This window comes from Danaus plexippus (assembly GCF_018135715.1).
Source record: "Danaus plexippus chromosome 29 unlocalized genomic scaffold, MEX_DaPlex mxdp_36, whole genome shotgun sequence".
Taxonomy (NCBI): domain Eukaryota; kingdom Metazoa; phylum Arthropoda; class Insecta; order Lepidoptera; family Nymphalidae; genus Danaus; species Danaus plexippus.
In genome coordinates this window covers 1362474-1382945 of record NW_026869857.1, presented here as the reverse complement: position 1 = coordinate 1382945, position 20472 = coordinate 1362474, and the positions used below count along the sequence as shown (strand labels likewise).

Below are 20472 nucleotides of genomic sequence, written 5' to 3'. Positions count from 1 at the left end.
AATCATTCTAGCGGCAGCTATCTATGGGAGGAGAGATATGAAATGTAGTCAGATGCACCCCAAATAGAAAAAATTGGGGTCTTCGGGGTTTTGGGGGGGTTTTGGGGTGATTAATGTATGTAGGAACGTATCTGATGTTGAACAAAATCGTGTGCGTTTCCTAACATAATTCTTGTGAGATATTTATCAGACATTCTATTGAAATTTACTTTTAGGGGCAAGTCACAAATAAAAAAAATACTGGCTTTTTGGTCTTTCTCTTATTAATTTGAACATTATTTTGGCCTAAATGATGTTATCACTTTTCCATTTTAAATATTAGCTACGAATATACAAAAATATTAATATACAGATGTTTTGATATTATCTATGCTTGTTATTTTTTTTTTTCTCAAAAATTATAACAATCTAGAATGTTTTACAGGGAACTTAAATATTTATTTTTTATTTATTTCATATATATGGCTGTATGCATGTGTATTACTTATAACTAACTCGCAATGTGAATAAAAAAAAAATTACTTGCATGTATTACGATAACTTCTCATAAAACTACAGTTGTCCATTAAACTGTAGTGATGTCACATCAAAAATTGCTCATCGGATACAACATGAGCTATTCCGTTCTCACAAGAATGTTCCTATTATATGAATTTTGTAATAAAAAAAATATCTCTTCAAAACATGCAAATGAGGTAAATACAGTGACCTTTTGTGTTTTTTTTTTTTTATAAACCCACGGCGTACATTTGCACAGTCATATGACCATACAAGGAGATGCTAGTTAGTCTATAGAGGATATTTTGTACATTATTCAACAATAAAATTATTATCGCATTTATTATTCTTAAAAAGCTAGTTTCTTCATTAACAAGTACATGTGCTGGTCGACTTCGAAGCCGTGCAGGTTGTTGGCGTCACCCTGCAACCGCATGAGGAGTCCACCGAATGAAACAAAAGCTGACAGTCGGGATGTCGGTTCCATGGCCAATTCATCACCATCTAGTCTAGATGATGGAATATAACAATAATTAAACTTACGATAACTAAAGTTACCATATATATTATCTAGTATAGGGAATACTAGATAATATATATGGTAAGTTAATAGGTTTGTAGATCAAATGACTTACAATTAATGTTTCCATACATAAGTATTTGCGTAATAATTTATGTTGGTGTTAACATATAACACATTTGTTTATGGTTATAGATTATTACATTTAATAAATGATTCCAAAAAGTATTTATTGTGTGAAGCGAGCGTAACATACTGGCAACTCAGATCAATGATCCAGAGTGATGATCTTGGTCACCGAATGTCTGGTCTCGATCAGAGGTTTTTTTGTTTGATAGCCCAGTTATCTGGGGTGGTTTAAATAAAAAAATATTGATGGGACCGGAGGTCGCTGCACTCCACCTGCCATAGGGAGCATTTTTCGAAGCGAAGCGAGAAAAAATGCGAGGGAGAATATGCTAGTTAAATGGTCATAATAATTATAATATAATAGTATTACTAACCTGTAAACTTTTCCGTACATAACATATTCAAAGCTATCAGCCCTATTTCCCTCTGTTTCGAGAGGATTCCATTCACCGCCATCCGGATATCCGTTTTCTCGTAATGTTGTGGCCAAAACCAATCTGAACTTATCTCCCAGCTCCATAGGATATATCCAGGAATTTATATCCAAAATGAGATCCATTTTAAACGATTCTGATTCACAATGCAATCGGCTCACACGATCGAATTTCTTACCGCCCTGGTCCATGTCTTTGACGTTGAATATATCTTCGAACAACACTCCCGCCATTTCGGTGGTTTGTTTTATAATAAGATAACTTAATAATTATTTTTTACTTTAAAAAAATAAATAAAATTCGCTCTAACCCACGCTGATATTAAACACAACTTATCCCGTCAAACTTTATAGGAACTTCTGACTTTGACAGTTATTATATCAAAAAAATTCAGACCAAAAATATATTTAAGTATTGTAGAAAACTAAGAGTTTTATATATTTTATAATAATGGTTTTCATATCTTTGCATTTATTAAAAATTACACTTTATTTTTAATTTTATAAAATTCAAAATGTACATTATAAATAAATATATTTACATTGAAGATTTATATATTTATCTATGTGAATATTACAATTATTTAATTTTAAATTTATATTTAGTTTAGTTTTATATCCAAGGATATCTATTATTGTAATATATTTATTCATAAACAATAATGTGTATAGTAATATGACGGCACAACCATACAACTGTGAACTGTCATCGGAAGCATCGCTGAAATATAAAGCTAACCTCTTGCGTTGCACGTGTTGGTTAATAACATTAAAACCAACACGGTTCTTCGTCATCTTGTTGATAAATTATCAATGAACTAAAACAAAACTACAAGCATTTGGTTTAAAAAACTGTAAACATGACGGAAGTAATGCAATCCGGCTCGGAGGTGTTCTCGGAGAAGAAGAAAAAGAAAAATAAGGAAACAGTGAGCTTGGGTGCGTTCCAGAAAATTGGTGACTTTAAAATCGAGCCATCCGAAAGTGTGACCAAGTTGGATACGGCGTATTGGCCTTTGTTATTGAAGAACTTCGACCGTCTTAACGTCCGAACCAACCACTACACGCCGCTTCCGTTCGGCAGTTCACCTTTAAAACGTCCGATTTCGGAGTACGTTAAGGCTGGATTCATCAACGTGGACAAACCGAGCAATCCGAGCTCCCACGAAGTCGTGTCTTGGATTAAAAGAATCCTCAAAGTAGAGAAGACTGGCCATTCCGGAACACTTGATCCTAAGGTTACTGGTTGCCTCATCGTGTGTATAGACAGAGCAACGAGGCTGGTGAAATCCCAGCAGAATGCTGGTAAGGAATATGTTGCTGTATTCAACCTGCACTCGCCCGTAGAAAACCTTAAGAAAGTAACACAGGGTTTGGAGAAATTACGAGGTGCTCTTTTCCAACGTCCGCCATTGATATCAGCAGTCAAACGACAGCTCCGAGTGCGTTCCGTTTACGACAGCAAGTTACTCGATTATGACCAGGAACGTAATATTGGTGTTTTCTGGGTTAGTTGCGAGGCTGGTTCCTATATACGTACGATGTGCGTACATTTGGGTCTCATGCTCGGAGTTGGCGGACAAATGATTGAATTACGCAGAGTCCGCTCTGGTATACAGGGGGAGAAGGAGGGCATGGTTACTATGCACGACATATTGGACGCTCAATGGGCGTATGAGAACCATAAGGATGAAACCTATTTGAGAAGAGTCATTAAGCCATTAGAAGGTCTGCTGGTAGCTCACAAGAGGATCTTTATCAAGGACAGTGCAGTTAATGCAGTATGTTACGGAGCCAAAGTACTTTTGCCTGGTATCCTAAGATACGAGGATGGTATTGAAGTCGACCAAGAAATTGTTATAGTAACAACAAAGGGAGAAGCTGTGGCATTGGCTATAGCCCTTATGACCACATCCACTATGGCATCCTGTGATCATGGGGTAGCGGCCAAACTGAAACGTGTTATCATGGAAAGAGACACATACCCTCGCAAATGGGGCTTAGGTCCGAAAGCATCTCAAAAGAAAATGCTTATCCAGCAAGGGAAATTAGATAAATTTGGAAAACCCAACGAAAACACACCGTCCGAATGGTTGAATAGCTATGTAGACTACAAAGCTAAGAAGGACACAGAGAACGGTGATGCACAGGAAGATGCAGGTAGAAAGAGAACCGCTAGCACAGCGAACGCTGACGACCCGAATAACTCGACAGAAATCAAGTCGGAGAAAAAAAAGAAAAAGAAAAAACGTGACACCGACATAGAAATGGAGAATGAAGCTGATACAACGGTAGACGCGGATCAGACAATAGAAGGGGATGAGTCGGTGCGCAAAGAAAAGAAAAAAAAGAAAAAGAAGGATAAGGATCAAGAGAGACAGGACGAGTAAATATATAACCGCCAACTCCGATATACCTTGTATATATATCCATAGGGAATTCCTGAAAAACGTGGATTTTATAGTGCAAAAACTATTTCCCTTTTTTGCCGAACAATCAATAAATAGCTTCGGTTGCATACATTTAAGTTTAAGCGATAGTTGTTAAGAGAAAACATTATTTTTACTTAATAAACACATTACGGGTCGTAAACCTGCATTTCTTTAAGGCCCTACTAATCATGATTTGTCCTTTGTAGTGTATGCAGCATCGCTAGACCCTGTTCTTGTATGTTAAGTAATTGTTCAACGTTTTTAAAGACGGACATTAAAATAATTTTAAGTTTACATCGCTTTTTATTTTTTCACCCTATAAGTTATAATTATAGTAATTTGTTTTAATATGATATTGTTTATAATGCGAGTGACCAGGGCAACCTTCTTAGATGTAACAGTACCTTTAAAACACCTCATGACTTATGTATGGAAATACTTTAATGTTACAAGTTACATTAGTACTAATTAAAATGACACAATCGTTTAATGTAATATTTTCAATCATACTTACAAAGAAGTGAAGTAAAGTTGAAAATAGTTGTATTTAATTTTTTTTATATATTTTTTAATTTTAAAGTCACATTATCGACATTTTATGTCACAACAACTATGAAACTGTGTGCCTTTATAAGTATTTAAAAAAAAAACTAAGTGTATTTTTTTATTTTTTTTAGAAAATAAAAACTTTTTGAATGGTTTTTTTTTTTAACAATAAATTAAAATGGGTAGTTCGATGTATTAATGTGAAATGTCACATTGACGATAATTTTGTTGTACTGCATACTCTAGCACTCTTCTGTTCTCTCAACTCAAGTTTTCATCGAAAAATACCGATAATTTCCAGTTTATATTCATAAAAACCACAATACTTTTAAATGTATCTCATACTATGTACTGTCGTGTGTGAAGATTTATGGTTTAAAAACTGTTCCTTATTTAGTTTTTCATGCAAACATTTGTTAAAAATAATGATGAAATCATATTTTTGTTGCTTTTATGGATACGAATTTGAATAATGATATAATAAATTTATTTACAGCACCACCTTTCGTTCAGTAGATAGAACTAGCACGTGTCTAATTATAATAATGTACTGAAGTTAAGTACAACCAACACTAGATGGCTCTCATCGAATTTAAGTACGTATTATGAAAATATGTAAAAGAGAAATATTCCAGGTCCCCTCAACTTATTTATATTCTGATGGACAAAATATTAATAATAGGTTAGTATTATGAGTGTGTACAGTAACGTGAACACATCTGCTGGCCATACCGAGGGCTGATTCTCAGTTAAATAAAACTTGTAATCTCCAGGTAAACAAAACTTGTAATTAAAACCACTTTATTCAAGAGTGGCAACACTAACACTAAACTATTATATATATGTTTTGTCCGTCAGAAACCAAGCAAGGCACGGGGCCCCTGGGGCCTGGGACTACAAGTAATGCGGAGTGATTATTTAATTAAATATTAAAAATAAAAGTAATTCTTGGTACTTGGCAGAGTGACTTTCCTATTTGTAATCCAGCTCATTGCGAAATCTTCAAAATTTTAAATCAAATAAATTTTAGACCAGGATTTTTAACTCTAACCGTCACTTAGAAGAAACGTAAGCTTGGTTACGACTTAGATTATTGTGTACTAATTTAATACAGAACAGCTAATTGCAATTAAAGATGAAAGTCTTAATCAATTTTCTTCATTTATTTTTAACTCTAATTTTATTTAAAGAACGCGTAACTACATATCACAAAAGTATTGGATCACCTCTACACGAGTGTTGACAGAAGTGAGAATAAAATAAAACTACTATATCCGTCCTCTAGCAGTCATTAAATGTAAATTTCCTCTTATTTTACAAAAAAATATAATAGGACACGCGAGCGCCGCGGGCGACAAGTAAGCGACTCATTACCGCTCCGCTTCCCAAATCTGTATTGAACCGGCCATACGCCCTGCCCTGAAACAAAGCCAATCTCGCCCATTACGAGGCCACGTGCCGCACAATGCGGGACAAATACGCTGACATTTTTTATTCTTGACTTCCTCCTGTTGTGCTTATTATTGTTTTATTTAAAATATTACGCGCCATTATGTTTAAATACAATAGATCCTCGAACGTAATTCATGATACGGTTTTTAAGTTTTTACTAAATTAATAAAATGTTATGTAATAGTGAGTAATTATTAGTATGGAAGATAGTTTTAAAATAACTCCTTTTGGTTTAATTACAACGTTTAAATTGCATCTCAACTTTCTAATTCATCTATCGCATGTCGCGTTACAGTCGGCCGCTAAGTCAGCGTCGATGAGGCTCGGCGTGACTCGCACCAGCTGACATAAAGCATCCCCGGTGACATTCAAGGAATTTGCTGTTTTTTTCGAATTTATAATAGTAATTGATATATATATATATATATATAAATAATACGGTCACTTAATAATGTGTCTGTCTGAACTATTGTAAGTATTATTGCGTGTTCTATTCCCAAATACAATGATAGTAATTAAAATATTACATATAAATATATATAATGAGATCTAAGATTTTCGCCAGTTTTATTCATTTAAATGAAACTAGTATTTTTCGGATGAACTACGGGTGATTTATATTTGTAAAAAACTACGTACTCCCTACGTTTCGGTTACTTTTCAGCAACCGTGATCACGGGCAGACGAGATGTCTGTATATATATCTTCCTTTCGTTCAGATGATATAGAACTACAGATAGTATTTTATTAACGATCAGTTTACGTCACTTTCACTATATTGTATGAAAACGGCTAACATTATGTTATCCGTTTGTTTAGAGTACTGTCACATACAATACGTATGGTAAATGTAAAATTTAATACATATGTATTTACGTGAGAACTTTCTTAACACCCGTGTGTATGATAAGGAGGAAGCAGATAAATAATTAATGAGAATCAAATTTTTCGTAAGCTACAAAAATGGAGGCGTTAGAGCACTGGGCGAGGTCATTGCGTTTTTTATTCTTATATTAAAGATAATAAAATAAAAATGTAATTAATGCGAATGAACTGTGTTTTTCTGATGCAAGGCTTTTCATTATCATATAGGTAGCTACGTGATCTACGTTTCGGTTCCTTCACAGCATCCGTGATCACGAAGACCAGATGAGAGTCTGGACCGCGTAGCAGCTATAAAAGAAACTTAGTCTTATTTAAATAAGTACTCGTAGAATTCTTAGATACCTACTTATCTTTAATTAATGTATTGTAATTAGACGGGACATTATTAAATTATCTTTCAAGAAGTTTAACACAATTTTGAGTCACGACATACGCAGCGTTGACAGTCTTTCATTCGTAATATCCGGTCGTTATTATTGTAGGCTACTAAAAGCGAAACGCTAAACGGTTGGTACGCAGTATAACGATGCACACTTATGGTAAGGCAACTAGCAGGTAAAAATATTACACTCATCGTCCGGACCAAGTTCGCCGTTGCACGGGAACGTAGAATTTTATTATAATATTCCTATAAATTAATTAATCATTAAATCAATAAAAAAAGAATGAAGGTTGCACCTAACTAATTATTATCTTACGTTACAATTCCTTTGAACATGCCTTACTATTATTATGCGATCATGTGGTGTTGTACGGAAATACTGTGTGTGTTGCGTTTAGCGAGAACCTGTAGTAAGGAGTAAGGAATAAGGATTTAGTTAAAGTATATCTAAGTATTGTAATATGGTTCATTGCTTGAAGCACAATTAATGTGATTGAATAAGCACAACTTTCGCGTAACGATAGATGCGTGTGTCAGATATCATCACCAGCCTATCGGAGCCCACTGCTGAGCAAAGGCCTCTTCACATGGAGAAGGTTAGAGCATTAATCACCACGCTCGCTCAAGACGGGTTGGTGATTTCAATCTTATAATTTGATATTATAAGACCAGGTTTCCTCGCGATGTTTTCCTTCACCGTCGTCAGTGGTGTCTGAATACTCTCAGAAAGTATGTAGACTCGGAAGAGACCACATTGGTACTTGCCAGGTTTCGAACCCGCGCCCTCACGTGTGAGAGGCGGACCTTTTAACCTCCAGGCCACCACGACTATAATCACATGATTCTATTAATCTAAATATATTTAATGAACAGAAAAACATTTTTAAGTGCAATTGTTTTTTTTTTAAATAATTAATCGTCTTGTAAATAAGGTTAGTTAAATATTTTTCGAGTGTTATTGTGAATTGTATTTTAAGTGTAAGAACATAGAATCGTTTTTCCTTTAAAACTACACGTGACTAACAAAAGCAAATCTTATTTAAAGCTCTCAATACAGTATACACGGCCTACCTGTTAGGGTCGGTACTTAACTTTTATAATTTGATTTAAAATAAAATAGACGAATCCTGGTCATATACTATGTATATATATAGCGTACTTAGTGAAGAATTTGGTTAAATAATGATACTCTAATTTGGTAACCGTATAGCGAATAAATATATTGATAAATACAATGAGACCTGACAATTGACAACCCTACATCAAGAGGACGGGAATTGGTTTAATTTGTAACAAAATGGCGCGCGATAACGACCTGCTAGTAATTATTATGTCTCAGACTACCTCCGGCACGAGTGGTTCTTAACCTAACTTCATTTACATTTAAACCTTATATCGTTTAATTAAAAATCCAAAGCACACAAATGGATCAACACATTTTTATACATATTACTATTAATAAAAAAAAAAACAAAAAAGGAGGTCGTCTATGTTTCTATTGTGTCAACGAATAAGACATTACAAAAAAATTTAAAAAAATATATCGTATCGTTCCAAATAATTTGAATTATAAATTCGAATCAGCCCCGTCGATTGGTCCGCGGCCGACCAATCGGAGGCGAGCGTCCTCCGGAGGCGGGAAGAGGCAAACGTCAGATGCAAATGACGTTTTTATTTTTTATAAAACCCGTCCGTTTAGTTTATGGGCGAACTGTGATTTTGTACGAGTTACGATGCCTTTAATGGTTGCTTAAAACGCTGTTATGTTTAGATAATCTTTATTTATAATAAAAACTAAGTAGGCATTACATTTATTAGCTTCGCGTGTAAAGTGAAAGCCAGTCACAGAATAAATAAGCATTAGTAGCGCTATTAAAGATTTTTATTGAATTAAAATGATAGTTGAAGACATTAACTACTGAATATATGAAATAATATGTTTCTCTATTAATTATAGATGTCGTAGTTATAAAACTATTTATTTTTTTAATGTAAAGGAATATTTAGAAAAAAAAAATAGATAATACTGATCTTTTAGCTGTGAAATATAAGATCTTATATGGCCCATAATTTAGTACTAATTACAACAAAGTTTAATTAGTAAAAATAGTTTTCACCAAAGAGTTTTAATATACAATTAATACTATAGGTCATGACTCTGGCATAATTTAAAAAGTCATCTATTTATAATAGAGAATCAAAACATTTAAAAACAGAACGTGTCATTTCACACCTCGAGCTGGTGCACCCCCCTCCCTCTCTATCCCTCTGGATTAGAGGGAGTGGGACGATGCCGTGTCAGTCAAGCGCGGGCAACCGTGACGGGATAACGCTTCCCTGTATCATTGTTTTAGTGATGTGAAGTTATGTTATTATAATTAATTACAGTTAACTGATTTTATGTGATTTATAGTATTAAGCATGTTATATGATGAGGACGTTCGGTTTGTGTTCGTTGTGATGGTTTCCATAATGTTATGTTACACGCCCACAGGATTCTTATAAGGTACGCTATATTTTAACATTATTTTTATTATTGCTGTTGTAATGGCGCGAATTCGTCCGGTAATTTTCAAATTTGTTAATTTTAATTTAACGTGTTATATATATTTTATTATGAGATACAAGTTATTCTTATGTACAATTAGTTTTATAATCTATGTGTGTGTGACCATATTTTTTAAGACATCTCAGTAGGATCGTTCCGGCGGAAATCGGGAAACATTGTTAGAAAAATATCGGCAGATACTTATAAGAAGACTAAACGTTTAAAATACATTATCAACACAATAATTGTATACAATTTTTTATTTACCATTATTCTTGTGCTACACAACAATTCTATTGTTAAATTTTTTGCATCTATAATTTAAGGCCACTAGTAACTAGTTTATTACGAGATTAAGTTACATGAAATGAGTGTCCTTACCATGAGTTCTCGTTTCTCATTCATAAGATTTGTCACAATATTGCCGATTATCGATGTAGATACGAGAACCGTCTACTCGAAGTACTTAGTCTGGTATGCGAACCCGTGGTAGTAGCACTGATTGCTATAATAAGCAATCGCTGCCAACGGACTACGAGCTCTAGGAACACTTAAACTTAATATGTAATATGGATTATGATATCACTGGTCACCCATCCAAGTCTAGGCCGCGACATGCGTTGCTTAACTCGCGTAACTGTAATTAATTTAATTTTTTTATAAAATTTGTGTATTCAATTTATGTAGTGTAGTGGTGTATGTAAGTAAAATAATTACTTTTTGTATTTTAACAAGAGGATATTTATAATGTTTATTTGACACGAGCTAGTATAAATTAGTTGCGATGTGGTTTCCTAGTTTGTATCTCGCTTATCACGAAAAAAGCTCTCGGTGCAATTTGTGTGACGCGACCTCAGCGTCACGGCAGCTAATCGCTTGTTTGGACATGGGTTCCTCTTTCGGGACCTAGAATTTTAATTACCGGTGCGATCTAACTTCTTTTTTAGATAAACCGCCCCAGATAACTTGACTATAGAAAATAAAAATCTCGTCTCGATGACGATCTCCGTGGATGAAGGATCTGGTTGTGCAATTTCTTTGGTTGTGTGGAGTTAAAGCTCCTGGATTTAAACAGGTTCAGCGCTGGACACGAGTTGTTCAGAGGACATCTGGTTTCGATACAGAAGGTTATTCAGGAGTTGTAAAGGATTTCAGCACTTATTTGGTGTATCGATTATATTAAGCCCAGAGAGCTTTTTATTTTTCTATCCTGCGCTGATCACGCTTTGTAATTTGGAACTAAATGTTTGATATTTTTTATCTTCCTAATTTGGTTAGAAGAGAGGAGCTTGGACGGTGGAGGAGAGCGTTTAACGCGTTAGATAAGGGCCCTTTAAACGTATTCTGGGTTTAGTCCCGGGCACTGTTGAAGCTCCTCTCCCTGCAACGAAGGACCCGCCACCCGCACGGTGAATCCTTGGAATGATGAGAAGTTTGGTCTCGCCTCATACGAGTTCCGTTCGTCGTGTACCTTAATACCGACAGTTTAAACGTTTATCTTTACTATATTCATGCATTTTGCTACGTACGCCACTAACTGGCGTGTATTCGGGGAAAATACAAAATTTAATATAGATTATATAAAGAAAAATATATATTTTTTAAATTACTATGAAAATGCAGTTATTTTAGTTGATTAGGGATGACGAATAAGGCATGATAAATTTTGAACAGAATACGTTACGACTCGCGTTGAAAACATTAAAATATTAATCAATTATTAGTTTGTAATACCTCATTTTATTTATATGAATGTTCGTAAAGCAATGTTATTATTACGGTACATTTAATATAATTCTTTAGAAATTTATTCTTAAACTAAAATATATATTTTTTTTATACTACGTATTTTTCATTATGTCATATCCACATGATCTCGATATTTCGGTTCCTTTACAGCATCCGCGATCACGAACGTCCGATATCCTATTAATTTCATTTAAATGTATGTATGTATGCAATCCAAAAGCACAGCTTTCATAATTAAATGCTGAACCGATTAGAGATAGGACATTGCTATTCTGATAGTTCTTGCAATGAGACAATATGTTCTTACGAAGTCGTGTTGGCCTGGAGGTTAAGAGTCCGTCTCTCATGCATGAGGGCGCGGGTTCGGAACCTGCTATGTCATTTTCCTTTTTCTATTTGGAGTTTGTAAAAGAATTTAGACACCACTGACAGGCAGTAAAGGAAAACATTGTCAGGGAACGTGAACTTATAATTTCACATTATGAGTTTGAAGTCACCAGTCCGCCTCGAGCGAGCGTGATGATTAATGCTCTAGACAAGGCTCTTGCTCAGCAGCGGAATCCGATAGGCTGATGATGATAATATCCTTACTACTAGTTTTTTTACGTCCGACTATATACGTAGGTACGTAGATAAATTAAAGTTATTAAGTAAAATATTGTAAGATTAATTTTAAACTAACTCTGATAAAAATAATATACGTAGGTTATATATTAACACGGAAGGATACTGAAGATATACATATGTATATCATTCTAAGGGTAAATGAAACTAAGCTTTTCACATATAACACTTTTCCAGACACTCTCATCTCGTCTTCGTGATCACGGTGAGCTAAAGGAACGGGAACATAACGGTCATGCATATATAAAATCTCATTTAAATGAAACGCGAAAATCTGAAATCATAATTGTAAGAGTATTTCTTATATATAACAAGTGTCAAACGATGGTCCATAATGATGCTGTAGCGATCATTTCATCTCATCAGTGATGTAATTTTGTTAAAACATTTCTGTGAATCTATAGCCTCAGTGAGTTCATAGTAAAAGTTTTGCTCTGAACATTTTTTGATTGATTACTTCACTTTCAATACTGTAATATAAACGGTAGTGTTTAACATTCAGTGACACACACATTGAGGAGTGTTCACGGGTAAATGTATTATATGTGTGTGTGTGTGTGTGAGTGTGTGTGTGTGTGTTTTATATAATGTAATGTAAGTCTCATACATTTCATATAAAACATATCTTCTTAAACTTCTTCATATAAACTATGACCGTGTGAAGTCACAACTACACACACTGACTAGATTCTCTTATAAAGATACAATATTTTCGCTAATATAATTATTTTCAATGTCGATGCGGGTTTTGCGTTGACGGATCCAAAACTTGTAGTAAACAGTTTGTAGTGACTAGTGTAAATATAGTAGTATAGTGTGACTAAGAAATCATCTTAATGGACGTCGTTGAATACTCAAAATAGTTTTTTTGACGTCACATATCCAAATTAATGTAATCGCTAACAACAAGACTTACTGACAGACACTCTCATCTCGTCTCGATGATCACGGATGCTGTAAATTAATCGACACGTAGCGATCATGAAGATAGAAAATAATCAAAGCGCGCTCTGCATCAGACAAGCATAGTTTCAGCAAAATGAAACGCGAATATCTTGGATGTCGCGATTGTACGTATATAAATAGCTACTGTAATGATTTCTCTTAAAACATATTAAAATTTAATGTAGTTATATCTGCTTTATATTGAACACAATCGAAAGGAAACATTATATAGGACAAACTAATCATCATTGTCACCCCGTAACATGTGATGCTGTAGTGGCTCTAGGATGATACCCTCATAACTTACTGAGTTACAAACGGTCTAAAGTTTTCCCCGTTACAGAAGAGTGACTGCCAAAAAATCTGTAGTCGTAAAAATTTTATATATCTACTAAATGTTTGGTGTTCGTTGAAATGCGGTCGTAATCCTAAGTGCTGCTAACACCTGGATCTTGCGGCGTATCCAGCCTCTCACTGATATTTTACAGAGGTTAAGTTTTTGGTGATATTGCTTAAAAAAAATTCATGTTGGTTTACCATGAGTATTGACTTCGAGTATTAGGACCTAAAGGGACTGAAGCATGAAGGGATAATGTTATAATAATGTAATAAGGGAAAAAAATGCTTTTTGGTAACAAAAAAATACTATTTTCTTCATATCTATGAAAAGGAATAAATTTATTTAACCCATAAGTAAATACAATAGCCATATTATATCTAATATGCGACCATATAGCTAGATAAGTGAGATTATTATGTCTTAAAGTTGACCATGGAAAACTATATATTTTACTCGGACCTAATAGTGCTCTACTGTCATTCCACCAGTAGCAAGGCGGAAATGAAGTCGTAGGATACGTGATCTCAGTGACAGGCTAGTCAGTCTAGACTTGGAGACTAGTGAGGTGGTAGAAAGTCACTACAGCATCTCTTATGTAGCGGATGTCCGTGGGCGACGGTGACTACCTTCCACCAAGTAGACCGTCTGCTCGTTTGCGAGCTTTCTCATTATAAATTATAATCGCAAGGAAACACAGACGCAGACAAATTGTTCGAACCCTGTGTTAGACGCGTCGCTTCGACTAGATGGGAGGAAAGCTTACAGTAAATTGGCCTGGTCGACTAATGATAAAAAGATGGAGGAGCATTAAGCGAGCTATTCCTGCGAACAGTTATCCAAAACGTATCCTATGAAATAGCGAGGTGTTGGCTACTTTTCACCTGCGCCCGAGCTGACTGGAATTTTTTTTTATGCTAAAGGGGCCAATCGAGCAGACGGCCTGATGATGGTAGTAACATCGCCCGAGTACATCCGCTTCATAGTTATGCGGGTGCGTTGCCATCCTTATCTGGAGAAGAGGGAAGGTTGGGGAAAGGGAAAGGGCAACCGGCTCCCTCATTCATCGGACGAAACGCAGCCATTAAGGACTACTTCAAGCCGATCTTCTGTGAGAGGGTGCTACTTCCCCGGTCGAACCAGCCCATGTTAGTGCTGCAGTAACTCGACCACGGCTCGACTATACCTTGGTTTTAACCAAGTTGTGGGCACCTGTGAGCTTTTTTGCACGTCTCTCCACAGACTATAAAGTGACATTTGGCAGTGGCTGCCCGGGTATGACAGCAGTATTCCACAAATAATAAAACAAACAAGCTGTCCCGGGTTAATATTAACTTCTGTATTGCAGGATACCAAGATTCCTTTCAGCTGCCTTAAATTTTGACTCAATGAAGCACCCGAAGTCAAGGTTTGAGGATAACGCAATACGTGGTGATGATGCAGTATATGCTGTGAACTTGGAGTCTAAGTGACTGGCTGGCTGATGAAGAGGTACGCTTGCGTTTAGCTGATGTAAAATCTTCCTCCGGAGACTTGAAGTTTGAGATTAACTCTGCAATGATCTCTTATTCCTACTCTATTCTATGTCAGCTGGATTAGGTATGATTCCAGAGCTGCATATAATGAAGACCTGGAATATTTAATATAAATTTATTTATACGATCCTTGTGAGAGATCGACGTCGTGATATCTAAATTGATTATCAACAAGTGACAGTAATTACGATCGTGATAGGAAAATTAATAAAAAGTACCTATTTAGAAAAAACATAGGTACGTTTAATGAGTTTAAGTAATTTTTTTGATTGTTGCAATTTCTTCTTTTTTCTTATATATAATATTAAGTATGAGAAAACAAAAAAAATGTTTTTTAGGCAATGATGTGACTATATCATATAGATAATAGTTCAATGTTCTATGTACATCTTAATTTAAAATCAATGTCCAAGTAAAAAATAACACTCTTATAAGAAATTTACACGAGCCGGAATCAAAGCTGTCAACGAAACTTTATAGTTAATACAAATAAATTAATTTTAAACTTTCAAATTAGATTTTTCTCTCGATAAATCTTATTTATTAGAATTCTTACGTCTTATGTTTCTTATCCGACTGCGAAAAAATAGTGTACAGAAGAATTTAGAAGGATAAAGATGAATGCGTCAGAAGTCAGGTACAGATTTTAATGAAGATAATTTTCGAATTTTAGAAAAAAAATATGTCAAAATGTAAAAAAAAATATTATTATTTTTCAAATATATATATGAAAATTGTAGATATGCCAAAAACTGAAAAACAGAATGTTTAAAGTTGAAAAAAGAAACAATAAATGAAATAAATCATAAAGAATATAATGAGCTTTACGCTTAGTACGAGTTCTCATCGTAACTACATACCGAGCGTTAACAATTTTTCATTCATAAGTTTTCGACATTATAGCGTTAACTTTGGTTCTTGAAAAAAATGGGAAACGCTTCGTATCGTATGTAGTAACGAGACGAAACCTCTCATCATTCCATGGATTCGCCGTGAGGGCGCTGGGTCCATCGTTGCAGGGAGAGGAGCTTCAACAGTGCCCGGGACTAAACCAGGAGTAGGTTTAAGGCCCTATCTAACGTTAAACGCTCACCTCCACCGTCCAAGCTCCTCTCTCCATCGAACGAAATTAGAAACGAATCCAATAACCAATTTCAATAAAAATCAAATTATGTTTACACTTTTTTTTCTTGGACTCCGGTTTAGTAATAATTGGTTTATTAACATACTTATAAAAAAATATATATATTTTACCTCCTTTGAATCTGTTAAAAGAGAGATGTCTTCTCACTCTCGTCACATACTTAAGGAATCCTCCTACGATCATTACCGTGTTGCCAGTAACATACTCTGCGACCTTCACAAATAAGTGATCTTTGTAGCAATGAAAGAATTTATTTTATAAGACCAGGAGTTACTGAGATTAAGGCAAACACTCATTACCAAAGATTCTTAAACATGGTATTGTATGAAAAACATGAGCCTGAAGCGACATTTTTTTAAGTCGGTTATTAAACTATAAGAATATCTCGGCCACTGTCGACTGTTTTGAGGGTAGTCGTGTAATTATAATCTATCATTATAAATATAGTTGAAGAGAAATATTATATATAGGTAACGTGAGCGATCTGTCGGTGTGTCCACATCACGATATGACTCGTCCCTGTGTTACAATTACACCGCACGAGTTATATTCTTTGTAATCATCAGCCTATAGGAGCTCACTTCTGAGCAAAGGCCTCTTCACATGGAGAAGGTTAGAGAATTAATCACTACGCTTGCTCAAGACGGGTTGGTGATTTCAATCTTATAATTTAAAATTATAAGACCAGGTTTCCTCGCGATGTTTTCCTTCACCGTCGTCAGTGGTGTCAGAATACTCTTAGAAAGTACATATGACTCGGAAAAGATCACATTGGTACTTGCCAGGTTTCGAACCCGCGCCCTCACGTGTGAGAGGCGGGCGTTTTAACCAGGACTTTATACAACGAACAGTGCTGAGACGTCTTCATTCAGTATGGAGTTACTACAGCTTCAACAAACAGACATTCATACAAACGATACGTGTTCAGTTGTGTATTTTCTTGTATGGTAAACTGTTAATATTAAAGGCGGTGAAAGTCGCGCGCATCCAGCAGTCCTCGATAGTTTTACATGTAATGTTTTTTGCTCATAACTTTTATTTCGTAACCAACTCCCGAGCCCGTCAAAATATATCGTGTTACAACGCAAACTAACAACAATGCTTTGTTTGTGATTCTGTTTTTATCGTTTGTTACAGGGACCGTTAATTTTTTTAACGTCAACCGCCGCTCGGTCTCGATATTTCGGCTTTTTATTTCGTGTGCAAAGCTTTTCAGCTTATATTATCAGTAATTATTATTAAAATTTTTGTATAGAAACTATTTTATTTTATCTGTAAATGAGTAAAAATATTTACCTATTGTCGATATGTTTAGTGTTTGTATTTATTAGTTATTATATTTTTTATAAAGGTAATGATATCTCTAAACGCGGGTAGTAAAACCTCTTCAAGCTGAAAGCGTTCGAACAACGGGCCCATTCAAAAAAAAAACGAACATCAATTAAATTGACAAACAACTAAAATGCAACGCAAACAGAACCTTAGAGCCCTTAAATCCATGGGGGTGCGAGGGCGAGATAGGTCACGTACGACCGGCGGCACCTGATTGGCTGATGATAACCGAAGCCACCCTCGAGCGGACCAATCGGCGGCCGGCTGCCGGCTGCGGCGACCCCGTTCGATTTATGAAATATATATCAGATGTAACGAAAAAGAACATTGTTAACAATGGCTTCTGCAAAACGTTTTATGTCGTAATTTAATAGGCTTATTAATTACATTAAAATTAATACGGATATTATAGTTTTTTTATAATACGACTGTAAAGAATCTTAGTTCTTTTTTGACGACAAATAATTATAATAGATGGCGCTGTGGAACAGAAGTTGTAATAGTCAATGTATACATATATCGTAATTATAATTTCAATTTTAACAAAAGTTATACAAATATATATGAATTTTATCAATAACAAAATTTTATTGTATCAGATATAAGATCTCAATACAATAAAATAATTTGATTAAAAAAATATAATTCTGGTATAATACTATATGTGTTTATTTCGATAAAAATACTACTTAGAATTATATTACCTTAGAACGAGACTTTGAACACGAGAAAATAAAACTACCTTCCTTATTTGAGTCATTGAAACAAATTATATGTATTTAGTAACTATAACTCTTGAAGTCAAGTTCGTTTTGAACTAATAAGATTGAGCTTACTAAATAGATTAAGTTAGAAAAATATTATATAATATATGTAAATGTAATGTAAAAATTAAAATCATGTTAGCAACAGTATTATTAATTTATTACTAAAAGTTTTCATCTACAAACTACACACGTGAAGTTTCAAGTAAATTGCTGTATCTTCTGTGACGCTATCATAGTATATGGACGAGCTGGACACGGTCTCCGTTGGTCATGTGGATGCGGAGTGCAGACACGTGGTAAGGATGACGAACATTAAAACGCGCTCTCTGTTTGTGTTTCAAATCCGCGAGCACTCGAACCGGCGCGTGCTTTTTACAAATAATTATTATTATTGTTGGCTGACGTAACGACGCGGCCCGGGGATTACTACAACTAACAACTGTATGACGTATGCCTTCGTTTTTATAGGATTCGAGTTTGTTCTATATTTGAATTTTTTTTTCTTTTTTGTTAATTTACTCGGAGATTTGAATCCGTTCTATATTTGAACTTTGTTTTGTTTTGTTTTTTGGATAATTTCGTTAGAGATTTGAATTCATTCTATATTTGAATTTGTTTTTATTATGTGTTTATTTGAGTTCGTCAATAGTTTTAAATTTGTTTCGATATTTGTTGTCGAAGAGATTATAAATGCTGTTGAACTCATTAGTTAAATTCGTTGTTGGTGAAGATCCGAATTGACAACGCTATGATACCTGCGTTCGTTTGTATCGAGATTATTTGTTCTAAATGTGAACTGTTTTTTTTGTTTATATATACTTTTTTCCATAACTAAACTATGTTAAATGCGTTCATTTCTATTGGATTTTATTTTTGTCTCGATCTGAACCATTGATATTTTTTTATTTACTCTGTGTATTTTTATTTATATTATTGGAATAAATCATATCTTATAAATCTTATATTTGTGTATCGATAATTTCGTCATACAAATCTTAGCTGGTGTGTAAGCAATAACATTCTCAAACCAACAACAGTCTGGCTCACATACTATGTATATTCTGGTTTATGTTGACGAGGACTCATCCTACCGCGGACTGACAGCTGCTCCACGATGACTGGTGTTATATAGGCGGGGCGAGGCCACGCCCACAGCACACAGGCGAACAGTCCGCGGGTTCCATTTTTGATTTTCACGGAATGTACTTTTTTAAATTTTTGAAGTGGCACACGTGTGATATGGAGCATAAGTATTCTGCCACAACGGACTGAAATTTCAACGTTGTATTTATTAAAGTATGAATATAGCGTGTTTATACTTACGACCGTCTATCACACACGTTTCTTGTGTAATATAAGTTCCTATATGTATAAGAACATAAAAGTGAATTTAAATAAAATTAAAAAAATATTAATTTTTTTTTATACAAAAAGATTCATTCTATTGAAATGAAATTTCTACTAAACTTATATAATTGTTTTGGCAAACTGAATATTTTCTCAGTTGGCTTTGTAAGTGTATGATAATAGCCTTAAATAAACAAGATAGCTAGCTACTCGTAGAATATTGACGTTTTAATTAAATTATATTAAAAAAAAAAAATTATATTCTAATATTTACCTATAAATATAAATTTAAAAATAATTCTTCAATCACTATTTAAAAGTCACGACTGTCTGTAACATTGTTTTTGTTCAATAATTATTGTAATGTATGAAAAAACAAAATGGCCGTACAGCACAATGCCGCAGCGTGGTGCTGTTCCCACGTTACCGCTGCCGCTAATAGCTGTCCCCCTGGCGGGTGGTGTTGTAGATATATTAACAAAATATCACACATTGTCTATGGATTCCGTTCTCTCATACTTTTGTTGTCTACGAAAGATTGGAATAGACTTATACAATGTAGATGAGTTAAATAAATAAAAATAATAAGGGATAAATTGCCAGGAAGAAGAAGAGATCACTATATATATTTTTTTATTTGTCTTGAATATCTAATTAAATTATTTATATATGAGAATTGGTACGTCTTTCGAGTCCTAGTACTAAAATATTTATTTTAAAAATCATTAATATTCTTGCCATAAGTTATCATTCTAACTGTACACGCAGAGTTTCCAGTCTATTGTTACAGCTCTGTTATTATTTATAAATTATTTACATACTGTTGTCCTTCCGTGTTTAGTATCACTGTCATGACTCGTAGTAAAC

At 34.5% G+C, this 20472-nt stretch overlaps 3 protein-coding genes across 3 annotated transcripts in view; 2 read left to right on the top strand and 1 right to left on the bottom strand.

Annotated features, from left to right (window-relative positions):
* Positions 1 to 241: 241 nt before the first annotated feature.
* On the bottom strand, positions 242 to 1927 carry LOC116776984 (DNA-directed RNA polymerases I, II, and III subunit RPABC3). Its single transcript, XM_032670311.2, has 2 exons — positions 1522 to 1927; positions 242 to 1007 (listed from the first exon to the last, which is right to left on the bottom strand). The coding sequence occupies exons 1-2, from the start codon at positions 1812 to 1814 to the stop codon at positions 848 to 850; spliced, it is 453 nt and encodes a 150-aa protein (XP_032526202.1). The 5' UTR covers positions 1815 to 1927; the 3' UTR covers positions 242 to 847.
* Positions 1928 to 2267: 340 nt separating this feature from the next.
* LOC116776907 (H/ACA ribonucleoprotein complex subunit 4) lies at positions 2268 to 4306 on the top strand. The gene has a single exon (XM_032670206.2). The coding sequence runs from the start codon at positions 2441 to 2443 to the stop codon at positions 3968 to 3970; it is 1530 nt and encodes a 509-aa protein (XP_032526097.2). The 5' UTR covers positions 2268 to 2440; the 3' UTR covers positions 3971 to 4306.
* A 5212-nt stretch (positions 4307 to 9518) lies between these two features.
* Positions 9519 to 20472, top strand: part of LOC116776942 (protein single-minded) — a 34360-nt gene continuing 23406 nt past the window's right edge. Inside the window, exon 1 of the mRNA XM_032670250.2 lies at positions 9519 to 9783. The gene's annotated coding sequence lies outside the window, so the exon portion shown is untranslated. The remainder of the gene's footprint in view (positions 9784 to 20472) is intronic.

Coding starts and splice junctions, on each gene's coding strand:
- LOC116776984 (XM_032670311.2), bottom strand. CDS start 1,814: ATGGCGGGAGTGTTGTTCGAAGATATATTCAACGTCAAAGACATGGAC. Junction 1,008..1,521: donor ATGTACGGAAAAGTTTACAG/GTTAGTAATACT, acceptor TCCATCATCTAG/ACTAGATGGTGATGAATTGG.
- LOC116776907 (XM_032670206.2), top strand. CDS start 2,441: ATGACGGAAGTAATGCAATCCGGCTCGGAGGTGTTCTCGGAGAAGAAG.